Raw genomic sequence first — 14,520 nt, 5'->3', positions numbered from 1 at the left:
AACTCACTTCTAGTCATCTGGCTGTAAAGGCCAGTTTCCCATTCTGTGGGAGGCCTTGCCCCAAGGCAGTGAGGCAAAAAGCAAAAGGAAGACACCTGATGCCCTGTTCTGGCCTCTGCATGCATGTGCATGCAACACACATATACAAAGAAAAAGAAACTTGTATTTCACAGGTCCTCAGCCTAGCAAAGCCCCAAACTGTTAGCAAAGTCATGAGGTTCTAAGTGAGGGATGAGGGTCATGGATGGGGCCCATAGTCTTTCCATGCCTTCTAGAAGGTACTTCTGACCAGTGTGGTTTCTTCTCCTCCAGAGTCATCCCTCGTCACAGCTGAGCCAGATCCTTGGCAGCTGTGGATGCAGTTCCAGGACAGGCTCGGATGTGTTGCTTCCAGTTGGAAAGTTTGGAACTCTTTGTTTCTTCAGTAATCTTTTTACCACCTCACCTTCTGACACTGTATTGCATTTTTTTCCCCTGAGACAGGGTTTCTCTGTGTAGCCCTGGTTGTCGTGGAATTCATTCTATAGACTTGGCTCTTCTTAAATTCAGAGATCTGATTGCCTCTGCCTCCTGAGTGCTGGGATTAAAGGTGGCGTCACCACCGCCTAGCTTCCTTAGTCTTTAAGGAAGATTGACTTTGGGCTGGTGAAATGGCTCAGTGGGTAAGAGCACCGACTGCTCTTCCGAAGGTCCTGAGTTCAAATCCCAGCAACCACATGGTGGCTCAAAACCATCTGTAATGAGATCTGACGCCCTCTTCTGGTGCATCTGAAGACAGCTACATTGTACTTACATATAACAATAAATAAATCTTTAAAAAAAAAATTCTCTTTTAAAAAAAAAAAAAGGAAGATTGACTTTTAAGTCACTGTCAGGTTAGTTTTCTCACAACGGGGCACACTTCTTTAAATGCCTGGAACTGTTATGCCCGCCAGGCTTTGGAGAGTGGGTATGTTGGACTGTCCCCTCAGCACTGAGCCCAGTCAGGTTCTAACTGTTCACTGATTTCCAGTCTTTTTCTTTTTTAATAAGTATTTCCTGGATGTTAATAAACGTCCGGACATTTCCACTGCAGATATCCACATCTGTTCAACTTTTGCTTGCTGTTATAGACCTCAAGGTAAAATAGGTTAGAGCTCAGGTAGCCCAGGATATGTACAGACCTGTTTTCGTGAACACTAATCTGGACTCCAGGAACTTCCAGGGAAGTAAGTGAAGAGCTTAGTCCTAGTTTCTCTTTTTAAGATTTTGATTTGCTTATTGTTTGCTATAAATGTTGTTATTGTCCCTCATCAGGTAGCTGTGATATTCAAGAATTCTGGTTGTTTTTTTTTTTTTTTTTTAAGATTTATTTATTTCATGTATGTGAGTACACTATATTGCTGTCTGCAGACATACCAGAAGAGGGCATCAGATCCCATTACAGATGGCTGTGAGCCACCATGTGGTTGCTGGGAATTGAACTGGGGACCTCTGGAAAAGCAGTCAGTGCTCTTAACCACTGAGCCATCTCTCCAGCCCCTGCTGATAGTTTTTTGACAAATATGTTCAGGAACAAAGTTGCTTTGCACTGGTAACCAGTGAGTTAGATTGAAGAAAGACAAACCTTTATGAATACTGTTTACTAGGAAAGTGTCATACAGAGCAGATAGATGACAATTCCCCCAAAATTGTTGGGCAGCTAGCTTTTACAATTGTTGTGTGCTATTATCAAGAATATGGCAGAAGTGGGGAGACATGCTCGATTTGGAGATTGGACATATTTAGAACTTTACAAAGATTATCACTTTTACGAAGATTGGCCTGGATTTGGTTTGACTAGTAAACATTTCTCAGTGTGCTACAAACGTTAGATTAAAAAGTTAATTTTGACAGTTTTTGTCACCATTCATTGGTTTTATAAAGAAGGTTGTAGAGTTCCTGGCTTTACTATTCCTGATGAAATCTAAATCTTTCTACATCTACAGAAAAGTTTTGTTTTGCTTTGTTTTGTTTTTGTATTTTTGAGACAGGGTTTCTCTGTATAGCCCTGGCTGTCCTGGAACTCACTCTGTAGACCAGGCTGGCCTCAAACTCAGAAATCCACCTGCCTCTGCCTCCCAAGTGCTGGGATTAAAGGTTTTTCCCTCTGTCTGTGAGTGGCAGTGTTCTTCCGAAATTTTCTTTTTCATTATGTCTGTTGAGAGATTTGGAGAATAATAAGCTTCTTAAAGTGAATTGGAAAGTAATTTTGAAAGGGGTTATATTTGGGACTAGTCTTAATTCTTTAAGCATTTTTATATAATTCTGAAGTGAAACTTTGGTCCTAAATTTTTTATTTTTAAATATTAATGTATATTTATGTGGGAGCAGGGGTGAACACTCACGTATCAAACATGTTTGTAGAAGTCAAAGGATAATTTGTGGGAGTCAGTTCTTTCCACCTACTGAATTCAGAGATTCCAGGGATCAAATGAACTCAGGTTATTGGCAGTGGCGGTGGGTACCATTACCAACAGGACCATCTTGCAGGCTTCCTAGGAATTTATTTTAGAATTGTGAATTCAGTTTCCTAAACATGGCTTTCAGGTTCAAATAGTCTCTATTTCATATTCTTTTAAGTTTTGGTAATTTGTGTTTAGAAAACAAATCAGTTTGTTTTGTTCAAATTGTCAATTTCTATGTGTGTATAATTCTTGTACCCTTCCGTACAGTATATCTAGAGGCTGAGTAAGACCCATGTGTTATTTCATGGGAACATTATATTGTATTTGTTCCAATTCTTCCTCCATTCTTTCTTTAGTGTCCTTCCGGAAATTTCTGAATTTCACCGATTTCCCCCTCACTTAGTTAAGCTTTCCAGTTTGATTTTTCCTTCTGCTGCTTGATGTGCTTTCATTTTGCTCCTTGTCAAGGTTCTTGAGCTGGAACCTACTGATCTGGGACAGTTTGTGAGCACTCTGGCTGCTCCTTCTCCTTTCATCACTGCTTGATCTCTGCCCCACACAGTTTGATAGGTTGTAATTTTATTTTCATTCATTTCAATATATCAGTACAGTTTATTCTGCATTCTAGTTTTCTTAGGGTTAAAATTTATTTACTCTATTTGTCATTTAATAAACTTAAAATAGTTTGAGAATGTTAACTAATCTGTACCCACTCCTGTAGATGTTTGTGTTTTGCACGTGTGAGTGCTGGTATACATGTGCCACGGTGTGCATGTAGAGATGAGAAAACTTCAGGAGTCAGCCCTCTCCTTTTACCTTGTTCAAGACAAGATGTCTTTTGTGGTTGGCCATTGTAATACTCTAAACTGGCTAGCCCATGAACTTGAAGGTTCTCAAGTCTCTGCCTCAGTAGGAACACTGATTACAGAAATGCAGGTTTTCCATGGAATCTGGGCTTCTGTCTTAATTAGATTTCTGTTGCTGTGATAAAGGCCATGACCAAAAGCAAGTTGGGGAATAAAAGGTTTATTATCATTGGGGAGTGAAAAACTGCAATACATCACTACAGCAAGTCAGGACAGGACTCAAGGCAACAACCTAGAGACAGGACCTGAAGCAAAACCCATGATGATCCCTGCTTATTGGCCTGCTCCTCATGATTTTCTCACCCTGCTTTGTTATAAATCCCAGAATGACCTGCGCAGGGATGGTGCTGCCCCCATGCCTGTGCCCTCCCACATCAGTTATGCACATCAAGGAAACCAGTACATACTTCCCTTTCTCAATTAAGGTTCTTATTCCCTGCAAACTATAGCTGTGTCGAGTTGACAAAAACTAATCTGACAGGCTCCAACTCAGGTCCTCACACTTGCCTGGCAAGTGCTTTACCCTCTGAGCCATTGCTCAGCCACTTGTATAATTTTTTTTGTATGGCCATATGCTTTTATTTCTCTTGGGGAATTTTCTGAAGGTGTGCTTATCTTAGATTCTATTTTCTAAGACATTTGATAATTTATTATAATAGTAATTGTTAAAGCATGACTTGGGATTCTTTTTAAAAGTCTTTCATTATAAATAATTTGAAAAACTTCTGAAGTAGTCTTAGGGGTTAGATTTAGGTATTTATAGGAACTGTTTTTACCTTGTAGAATATGAAAACTACGTGAGTGGTGAGTTTAAAGTACAACAAAAGGAAGTACTCTAATTTTAACCTATTCTCTTACTGGAGTGTGGGCAAGGGTATGAGCTGACTTAATAAAGGGAGACAGCTGGAAGGCTTGACAGTGGTGAAGTGAGAGGAATTTACATAAAAATTCAAATGTGTTAATGGTAAAAGTTTTGACTGCCATTTTTGTGATGACTATAAATTTAAAATGAGACCAGATTTTCAGGACACCTTACACTATTTCAGTTGTTTAGATATAGCAGAAATATGGTTAGAATTAAGCTTATTTTTCATTATGTCATGAGTTATCTCTTAAAGAGAGGAGTGCTCATGGAACGTGTATGTGTGCGTGCATGCATACATGTGGGTGTATGTGTGTGTGTTCATATAAGGTTCTGATGTGTGTGGAAATTCTTAGACCCAGCCCCAGGTTTTCTGTGTGCTAGATTAGTCAGTTCTTCCAGTGAGCACCATGCCCTTGTCCTAGGCAATAGAAACAGTAGTTCTGCAAAACCCAAATAGACTAGAAGAAAGCAGTCTCAGGTGCTAACCTACTTTTGCTTTTTAGATTAAGGAACTTCAGCAGGCATTAACAGTCAAGCAGAATGAAGAGCATGACCGGCAGAAGAGAATCAGTAACACCCACAAGATGATAGAGGATCTGCAGAATGAGCTCAAGACTGCAGAAAATTGTGAGAACCCTCAGCCTCAGATTGATGCCATCACAAATGATCTGAGGCGCGTTCAGGAGGAGAAGGCAGTATGTGAAGGCGAGATCATTGATAAACAGAGAGAAAAGGAAATGCTGGAGAAGCAGAAACGGAGTAAGTTTCTTAGAAGCAAAGAATAGTTTATGAAATGGGGACTTGCTTATTTTCCCTGACTTTCACTCCCTCATACTGATTTGCCTTTGGTTCATTTTAATCTGTTTATCTGCGTGCTGGGTACATACAGTTGAAGGGAGCTCAGGAAGAGACCCACTCTTATTCCTAGCAGTATTGGTAATGCCGGTATTTGTTATTTTAATAGTTATCAGTGTTGAGTAAACATTTTTATGCTTAAGTACTAATACTGTATGCCATTTCTCTTTTCTCTTTTCAAATCTAAAGTTTTCTTGAGGACCATAATTGTATGTGCTGTCTTAGCAATTAGACTTTTAAACTTATTTATAGCTAGGTTCATTATAATTAAGTTCCCTTTTAAAGGTTTAATTTGCCTTTTTTAGAAAATACCATTTGTTGTAGTATATCTTTAAGTTAAAAACAATTGTTACTATTTATGTATCTGAGCATACAGTTACTACTAGGCACATATGGAGGTCAGACAATCTTTTTTTTTTTATTAGCTATTTTCTTTATTTATATTTCGAATGATATCCCCTTTCCCATTTGCCCCTCCAAAAAAATAATCCTGTTCCCTCCTCCCTCCCCCTGCTCACCAACTTACCCTCTCCCAATTCTTGTCCCTGTTCCCCTGCACTGGGGCATAGAGCTTTCACAGGGAGGTCAGACATTCTTTTGGAGTTGGTGTTTTCTTAATCACTGTGGGATCTAAGGATCAACCTAAGATCAGGGCTTGTGGAATGAACACTCACCAGTCTAGCATTTCCTTAAATTTGGAAAGAGGAAAATTCAACTATTTTTTTTTGAATTCTACATCTCCATGGTTCACATCTGGGATCTGTCTCATTCCTCTCTTTTACTAAACACTTCTATTCCTGAATTCCATTATCTCATCCCTCTACCTTCTCTTTATTTTTCTTAGATTTGTAGATAACTTGCTAAGAAGAGATATTGAAGATTAATTTCAGTGTTTTTCTATTACTTAAGGACATTTTGAATTTAGTATCTCTCTTTATTGATTTTGTTATAGATTTAGTTCCATGTTAAAGGTAATTGCTTTCTGAAGAAGAAAAACCTCTCATGCCCCTTGCCACTGTCTTTTCTTATTTCCAGGTGACCTACTTTTCAGTAGCTTCAGGTCACCTTTTATCTTAGGTATTAAGTCACTTTAGAAAGACTTGGAAATATTTGTCCTAAGTGGTATTTTTATAACATTTATATTTAAGATATTCTGTATTGTTTACAAGGTGATGTACTAGTGTTTTCAGAGAAGTGATACTTTTCTTTCCAATTATAGGTGTCAATGATCATATCATACGTTTTGACAATCTTATGAATCAGAAAGAAGATAAGCTGAGACAGAGGTACCGGGATACGTATGATGCAGTCTTGTGGCTGAGAAATAACAGAGACAGGTTTAAACAAAGAGTCTGTGAACCCATAATGCTCACGGTAAGAAATGTTAGTCATTTTTGTAACATCTGCTAGTTTTATTATTAGAGCTCCTATAGATTTTTGTTGGCGTAAGAATTCTTTTTTGTGCTAAGACCTTGGTTTTCTTTGTTGGCTTTGTAATCACTGTGAGGCTGAGTCCATACATATGGCCCCCTTGAGCCATAATGATATAAACTGCATTTTTCCTAGAAAGCAGTTTAAAACTAGGGGACCAGAGAGCTGGTTTAGTCTATAAAGTACTGCCATGAAAACCTTAGTTTAGTTATCAAATTTATATTAAAGGAATGGGGAAAGAAGGTGGGCGTGGCATCCCTGCAGTCCTGACACTGAGGATGCAGACGGGCTCTGGGGCCAGCCAGTATAACTAAATTTACAGCTCCAGATTCAGTGAGAGACCCTCTCTCAAAACCAGATAAATTAGTAAAAACCTGTCCTATAAAACCAAACAGAAACAGCAGCAGAGAGAATATTTTTCCAAAATTAACAAGAGAATTTATATTTACATATTCACATTGTTTTGATCTGATAAGGACTGAAAAATCCTTGCTATAAGTTATAATGCAAATACAGTTATTTGCTCATTAAAAAAAAACAACATCAGTAACAGTTCATAACGTAGCTTTGCCATCTGATTATCTAACCAGCCCATCCCAAGGTCATATCACTAGCTAGAGTGTATTTGCATCTCGGCATTTAAGACAAGATATACGCTACTACCGTGTAGTGACTTTACTCCTAGCTTCTCTTTCCGTCCAGATCTATATGTACACTTACCTAACCCTTCAATTTTACTTGAAAATGAACCTCCTTGGCAAGTTAAGAGTATGTTCATTGAAAATGTCAGATAGCTGTACTTGCCAGTCTGTTTCTTGTAAAGGTGTAACTGTAAAGTTCTTTGAAAAACTTGGACAAGTATTATTTCCACTGAATACCAGAAAGAACAGAACAGTATTCTAAGAAACAGGAGAATAAACCGTTAAAAAGTGAAGGTAAACCATTCACTTTTAGAATGTCACAAATTGAGTAATGACTAAAATAACTATTTGTGAGATTTCAAAGAATAGAATGGCCATGTTGTAAACTGTTTATACAAGACAAAGGCTTTTGATTTTCAAATGGAAAGATATTTCTAATAAGTACACCCTGGAAAACCATGAAAACCAAGTCCTACACTGGTTATCTATAGCAATTACTTTTGTCAATTGTAGAAGTTGAAATGAACATCAGATTACATTTTCCTTAATTTGCACTTTTTACCATAAAGTAATTGAATATAAAAAAAAGTGAAATGACAAACACCAAATGTTTATAGTATACAATGCTTGGATGATCATATTTTATAGTGCATGTTGTCTGCCTTCCCATTTTTCTGCACTTGATATTTTCTAGAGAATAGTATTGGTCAGTGTTTATATAGCAAACCTTTTTTTTAACCATACTTTTTTTTTTTTTTGAAGCAGTATTGGAAATTGAATCTAGGGTCTAATGCATAGTAGACAAATACTCTCCCACTGAGCTATATCCCCAGACCAGAACGCTAGTTAAAAATAGCATGGTTCATGATACAGCATCTGTGTAAATAAATACCTTGTTGTTCATCCAGCTCTCCTATAAAATCCAAAGGCATTACTTTTAGTGCCATTGTTAATGAGAACTGTATGATATGATGGTTTGCTTTTTATTTTGCTTATTCATGATAATAAAGACTTAGTATTCTTGAAATAATTCTCCCCTTATCTATCTTAATATCTCCCATAGAATTAGGCCACTTGTGCAGTAATGCCTAATTAATAAATATTTTTTAAACATGTTAATAAAAACTGTATATGGTGGTACTTGCCTGTAACACCAGCACCTTTGAGGTTGGTGTGGGAGCAGCACAAGGTACAGAATGAATTGCAGGTACAATTTCATAGTAGAAAACCCCAAAAACCCAAATAAGGATATTTATGGTGGCATGATGCAAACCTTTGAGTTCTCAAAGGCTCTGATAGCTGATTGCCATGGCAAGTCTTTTCCATGAGTCTAAAGAAGGCTTTGTTATTGTTTTGTACCTATCCACCAAGTAGAATAGGAAGTTTATGTCTAAATTAAGAAAAATATCAAGTTTGGGGAAAGATGAGAATTATTTGTCTTTGTAGGTAGCAGTCTTTTCAATGATTTAACCAGAAGGAAGCTAAAGCTGTTTCTAAGAAAATTTAAAGCTCATTGTAGAGGAGATCCTCATGCATTTGGGTTGTTCTGAGTGCCAAATGAAATGTTTTGAAAGTACTTAACAGTAAATTTATTTCAATTAAATAAATCCAAGATATATGCGTATACACTCTTAATAACCAGTACTTTTCAAGAAAACTAATTTCTTCTTTTTTATAGATTAATATGAAAGATAATAAAAATGCAAAATATGTTGAAAATCATATTTCATCAAATGACTTAAGAGCCTTTGTGTTTGAAAGTCAAGAAGATATGGAGATTTTCCTCAGAGAGGCAAGTACTAACCAATAATAACACTGATTGACAAGGTACCTTCTGATTTTCTCCTTTATGGGTTTGTAGTTTCTCTGTATTTTCTGAAATAATGTCACCTTCCATATCATCAGTACACTTAGACTCTTTTTTTATGTTAAAAAAATAATAAACCGAGCCAGGTGGTGGTGGCACACGCCTTTAATCCCAGCACTTGGGAAGCAGAGGCAGGCGGATTTCTGAGTTCGAGGCCAGCCTGGTCTACAGAGTGAGTTCCAGGACAGCCAGGGCTACACAGAAACCCTGTCTCAAAAAAACAAACAACAACAACAACAACAACAAAATAATAATAATAATAAACCCTGAAGTTTTAGAATGTTAATCTGTCAGTCAGAAATGAAACTCCTCCATTCTACTGTCTGAGCATTGTTTTATCTTTTGCTCTGTGTGTGTGTGTGTGTAGAGGAATGGTTTGGGTTTGGTTTTGTTGTTGATACTGTTTTTTGTTCTTTTTGGAGTTGGGGTGGGTTTTTGTTTTGTTTGAGACCAAGTTTCTTTCCAACCATGAATTTACCAGTTAGCTTAGACAAAGTCTGAAAGGAAGGCCTGCCTGTCTCCACTTCCCCAGCATTGGAATGACAAGCGTCTAGCCCTGTCCTCCTCTCCTTTTATTTGTTCTCAAGGGATCAAACTCAGGTTCTTGTGCTTACACGGCCCACACTTTACCCCAGGCACTCTCCCCAGCACAGTGTATGCCTTACACCTCGCTTGTTGAAATGTTTGCTTTATGGTCTCTTTTAGTTTTTGTAGCTGGGAAGAGAGTCCATGACCTCAGCAGCTCTTTTAAAGGACAACATTTAATTGTAGCTGGCATATACTTCAGAGGTTCAGTCCATTATCATCATTGTAGGAAGCACAGTAGCACCCAGGCAGAAGTGGTAGCTAAGTGTTCTAAATCTGGATCAGCAGGCAGCAGGGAGAAAGTGACACTGGACCTGGCGTGAGCATTTGAAACCTCAAAGCCCATCTCAGTGACGCACTTCTCCAACAAGGCCATACCCTGTAGTACCAGCCCCTAAGCATTCAAATATATGAACCTATAGGGCCCAGTCTTATTCAGACCACCACATGGCCTTTAGCTATTCAGAATGGAATTCAAAAAAATCACTTTGAATTGTTTATATATTAAGATTCAGTGAGAGGGTGTTTTGATTTGTTTGGTTTGGTTTTTGAAGTAGTTCTTGCTGTGAATTTAAGCAGGCATTAAACTCCAAAGATCCTCTTACTTCAGCCTCTCTCTAAGTGTTGGAGCACACATCCCTGAGCCACTCCAGCTTTTGTTTCTAGTATATCTAAAAGCTAAGTTTATGAGTAATTTTTTTCAAATTTTTGTTTTAAAAAAAATTATACAACATATTTTAGTGATATTTTTACTGCCCCAGTTCCTCCCAAATCCTCTCCATACAGCTTCCTGTTCTCACTCACCAAACACCTGTATGCGGGGCATACAGGGATAATATAGAAAAGAAAAAAAATCAATAAGACAAAAAAAAAGCCATGGAGGCTAGAGAGATGGCTCAGCAGTTAAGAGCACTGACTCCTCTTCTGAAAGTCCTGAATTCAAGTCACAGCAACCACATGGTGGGTCACAACTATCCATAATGAGATCTAATGCCCTCTTCTGGAGTGTCTGAAGACAGCTGCAGTGTACTCACATATAATAAATAAATAAATCTAAAAAAAAAAAAAATGCCACAAACAGCACATAATACCACACACAATCGTGCGTCCATTTTATGTTGGACAGGTATTAAGCATGGGGCCTGCTCTGGAGTGTGCTTAATATGCCATACCCATACAGTACCCAATAGAGTATTCCATACTCTGTTGGAGAAAAGAGATTTATCGTTTCCTAGCAAGTATCCATTGCAGTAGCTTCTTGGTTAGGGGTGGGACTTTATGTCCATTTCCCCTGTTGTGTGCTGACATTTTGATTGGTGTGAGCCTGTACAGGGCCTCTGTGCTGACACAGGCTCTGAGTTCATATCTGTATCAGTCCTGTTGTGTCTTGAAGACAGTTTTTCCTTGGAGTCATCTAACACCTGTGGCTCCTAAAATCTTTCCATTCCTTTTCTGTGTACATCCCTAAGTGTTGAGGCAGGGAGTGGTTTTTGATAAAACTTTGGGTTAAGTGCTTTAACATCTGTCACTCTGTGCCCATTGTCCTGTTGTGAGTTTCTTTGTTAATTACCATCTACTACAAGAAGCAGCATCTCTGATGAGGGCTGAAAGAACTCTGCTTTCTTGGTGTCTTTCTCTCTCCATCCACATTAATTTTTGTAACAGAGTCTCTTACTTAACATGTAGCTTACTGATTGGCTAGGCTGGCTAGCTAGTAAGTTCTAGGGACTCTCCCATGTCTGTACTTACCCAGTGCTTTGGTTATAGATAGATACATGCTGCTCTATCTGGCTTTTATATGGGTGCTAGGGATATGAACTCATGACAGGCACTTTATATATTGAGCCATCTCTCTAGCCTCTCCCATTCAGTGCCCCGCCCCCAACCCCAAGGCTTCTGTTGCTTTCCCATGGTTCACTGGAATTTTTCCATACATTTATAGTTGAATGAGCAGCAAAAGATTAAAACAGGTTTAAGTATTCTAAAGCTTCTCACTTGACTGCTGAGAATTGCCCTTTCATTTACATAGCCATTCTAGTCACCCCAAATGCCATCCTCTGATTTTTTTTTTCAAGCCACAGACTACATCTTTCTACCTAAATTTTCACTCCTGTATCTCTCCTGCTAGTTAAGGGGATGCTCTCAGGTTACAAGTCACATTAGCTCAGATCTTATCAGTTCCTTCCATCCCTCAAATTTGTTGTCCAGTAACTTTAAAAATGATTGTTTAAAGTTTTGCTTAGAGTTTATAATCATTATTTGCAAAAAGGTAAACTCCATATAAATAATATAGTATTAATGAAAGTATAGGGCTGGAGAGATGGCTCAGCAGTTAGGAGCACCGACTGCTCTTCCGAAGGTCCTGAGTTCAAATCCCAGCAACCACATGGTGGCTCACAACCATCCAAAATGAGGTCTGACACTCTCTTCTGGAGTGTCTGAAGACAGTTACAGTGTACTCACATGTAATAATAAATAAATCTTAAAAAAAAAAAAAAAAGTATAGCTCTGCCATCTATATATTTTGAAGCCAATTCCAGACATCCTGTTTCATATGAAAATTTAGTACATATTTCTGAAAGAAAAGGATTTTGGTAGGCATAGGGGCACATGCCTGTAATTCCAGCCCTTGACAGGCTGAAGCAGAAGATTGTGGGTTTGAGGCCAACCTGGCATACATAGTGAGTTCCTGTCCACAGACTGTCTCTAGAGTAGCAAAACCAAAGCAGAAAAACACATAAAATAGAAAAGTTCATATTGGCTTTAGGATGGATAAATGTTAAAGGAGAGAAATAAAAGGTAATCCATTGTTTAAATTTCTGATCACCTAGCAATATGGTGATTTTAAAAATTATTTTAGCTAAACACATGGTAATTATTGTTGTCTTTTTTTTTTTCTAGGTTCGTGACCATAAGAAATTAAGAGTAAATGCTGTTATTGCTCCCAAGATTTCATATGCAGACAAAGCACCTTCAAGATCTCTGAATGACTTAAAGTAAGTTGAAAGTATTACTGGAACTAATTTGAATACTGAATAAACCTAAGTGACTTTTTTAAGATTTATCTTTTATTATAAATGAGTACACTGTAGCTGTCTTCAGACGCACCAGAAGAGGGCATCAGATTTCATTATGGGTGGTTGTGAGCCACCATGTGGTTGCTGGGATTTGAACTTAGGACCTTCAGAAGAGCAGACAGTGCTCTTAACTGCTGAGCCATCTCACCAGCCCAACCTAAGTGACTTTTAATTCTACTTCACATAATATGTTTTTTATAAGCTGTATGGTCTGTCTTAGGAGTTCTGCTGAAGTCTAAAACTGGGAAAAGTTGAAGCTTAGGAATATGTCAAGTAGCTTGTTCATGTTTCATAAAGGTCATCTTTCAAATTGTGGAACAGTATTGGATTAGTTAAATATATCTGTTACTAAAGGTAAAAGGGATAGGTTGGCCATTAAAAATAGGAAGTAATGAATTGTTTTCTACAGCCAAAATAATTTCTGTAAAGGGCTGAATGTAAAGAAATGCAGTTTTGGGCTGGAGAGATGGCTCAGCGGTTAAGAGCACTGACTGCTCTTCCTAAGGTCCTGAGTTCAATTCCCAGCAACCACATGGTAGCTTACAACCATCTGTAATGGGATCTGATGCTCTCTTCTGGTGTGTCTGAAGAAAGCGACAATTACATGAAATAAATCTTAAAAAAAAAAAGAAAGAAAAAGAAATGCAGTTTTGTACAATTATGTGTAAATATCTGGTCTTTGGATTTAACTAGTCATTCTTTTTTTTTCTTTTGTTTTGTTTTGTTTTTGGTTTTTCGAGACAGGGTTTCTCTGTGTAGCCCTGGCTGTCCTGGAACTCACGCTGCAGACCAAGCTGGCCTCAAACTCAGAAATCCGCCTGCCTCTGCCTCCTAAGTGCTGGGATTAAAGGCATGCGCCACCACCGCCTGGGTAACTAGTCATTCTTAATATAAAAATAATAAAAGGAAAACAAAAGATAGCTTTTTAATGTAAAAAGCCTTTTTCTTCTATCATTGCTAAAGTGTGTGTCTTAGTCACCTTTCTTCCTTCTTTGTTAGTTTGTTTGTTTGAGGGGGTGCCTTTGTTTTGAGACAGGTTCCTACTGTATAGCTCTATCTGGCCTGGAACACAATATGTAGACCACACTGGTCTTGAACTTACAGAGATCCACCTGCCTCTGCCTCCTCAGTGCTGAGACTAAAAGCATGTTGCACCGTCCCCAGCTTTAGTAACTTTTCTATCCCTGTGATGAAACACCATGACAAAGGTAACTTATAAAAGAAAGGTTTAATTAGAGGCTTGCTTTCACTTTCAGAGGATTAATAGAGTCCATGACCATCATGATGGAAGTCTGGCACCTAGCAGAGAGGCGTGGACTACAGCAGTAGCTGAAAGCTTACATCTGATTCACAGGCACAGGGCAGACAGAGGAACAGACCTGGTGTGGGCTTTTTAAACCTCAAAACTGACTGCCAATGACACCTCCTTCATCAAAGCTATTCCTCTTAATCCTTCCCAAACAGTTCAACCAACTGGGGACTAAGTAGTCAAACATGAGCCTATAGGAACCACCCTTATTCATACCACCACACTATGTATTTTACTTACTGCTTGTCAATCATCAGGTTGTATGTCTGTAAGTACACATGTGTGTATATATGGACAACAGCCTCAGGTGTCATTTCTCAAACTTTCCATCCTCAGACTTTTGTTTTTTAGGGTTTTTTTGGTGTGTTGGTGTTGTGGGGAAAAGGAAAAGGTCTCCTACTGGTGTGGAATTTACCAAGTAGGGCAGACTGTGTGGCTCGAGGCCCCAATGATCTACTGTCTATTGGGATTAGAAGCCAGTGCCACCTTACCTGCAGTATGGGTTGGGGGCTTGAACTCCATTACACTGCACCTACATGTTTTTGTTGTACTTAAAGGCAAGCATTTCTTCTACTGAACCATCTCTTCAACCCAGTAT

General features: G+C 38.4%; 1 protein-coding gene across 2 annotated transcripts in view; it reads left to right on the top strand.

The window, feature by feature from the left end:
- Positions 1–14,520, top strand: part of Smc5 (structural maintenance of chromosomes 5) — a 66,562-nt gene that overhangs the window by 25,849 nt on the left and 26,193 nt on the right. For both annotated transcript variants that reach the window (XM_031389958.1, XM_031389957.1), the window contains exons 9-12: positions 4,661–4,916; positions 6,232–6,386; positions 8,763–8,876; positions 12,438–12,532. In XM_031389958.1, coding sequence (XP_031245818.1) covers positions 4,661–4,916; positions 6,232–6,386; positions 8,763–8,876; positions 12,438–12,532 — 620 coding nt within the window. The remainder of the gene's footprint in view (positions 1–4,660; positions 4,917–6,231; positions 6,387–8,762; positions 8,877–12,437; positions 12,533–14,520) is intronic.

Source organism: Mastomys coucha, unplaced genomic scaffold (assembly GCF_008632895.1).
Source record: "Mastomys coucha isolate ucsf_1 unplaced genomic scaffold, UCSF_Mcou_1 pScaffold21, whole genome shotgun sequence".
Lineage (NCBI taxonomy): Eukaryota > Metazoa > Chordata > Mammalia > Rodentia > Muridae > Mastomys > Mastomys coucha.
Note: the sequence above shows the minus strand (reverse complement) of the source record. Positions and strands in the feature narration are given on the sequence as shown.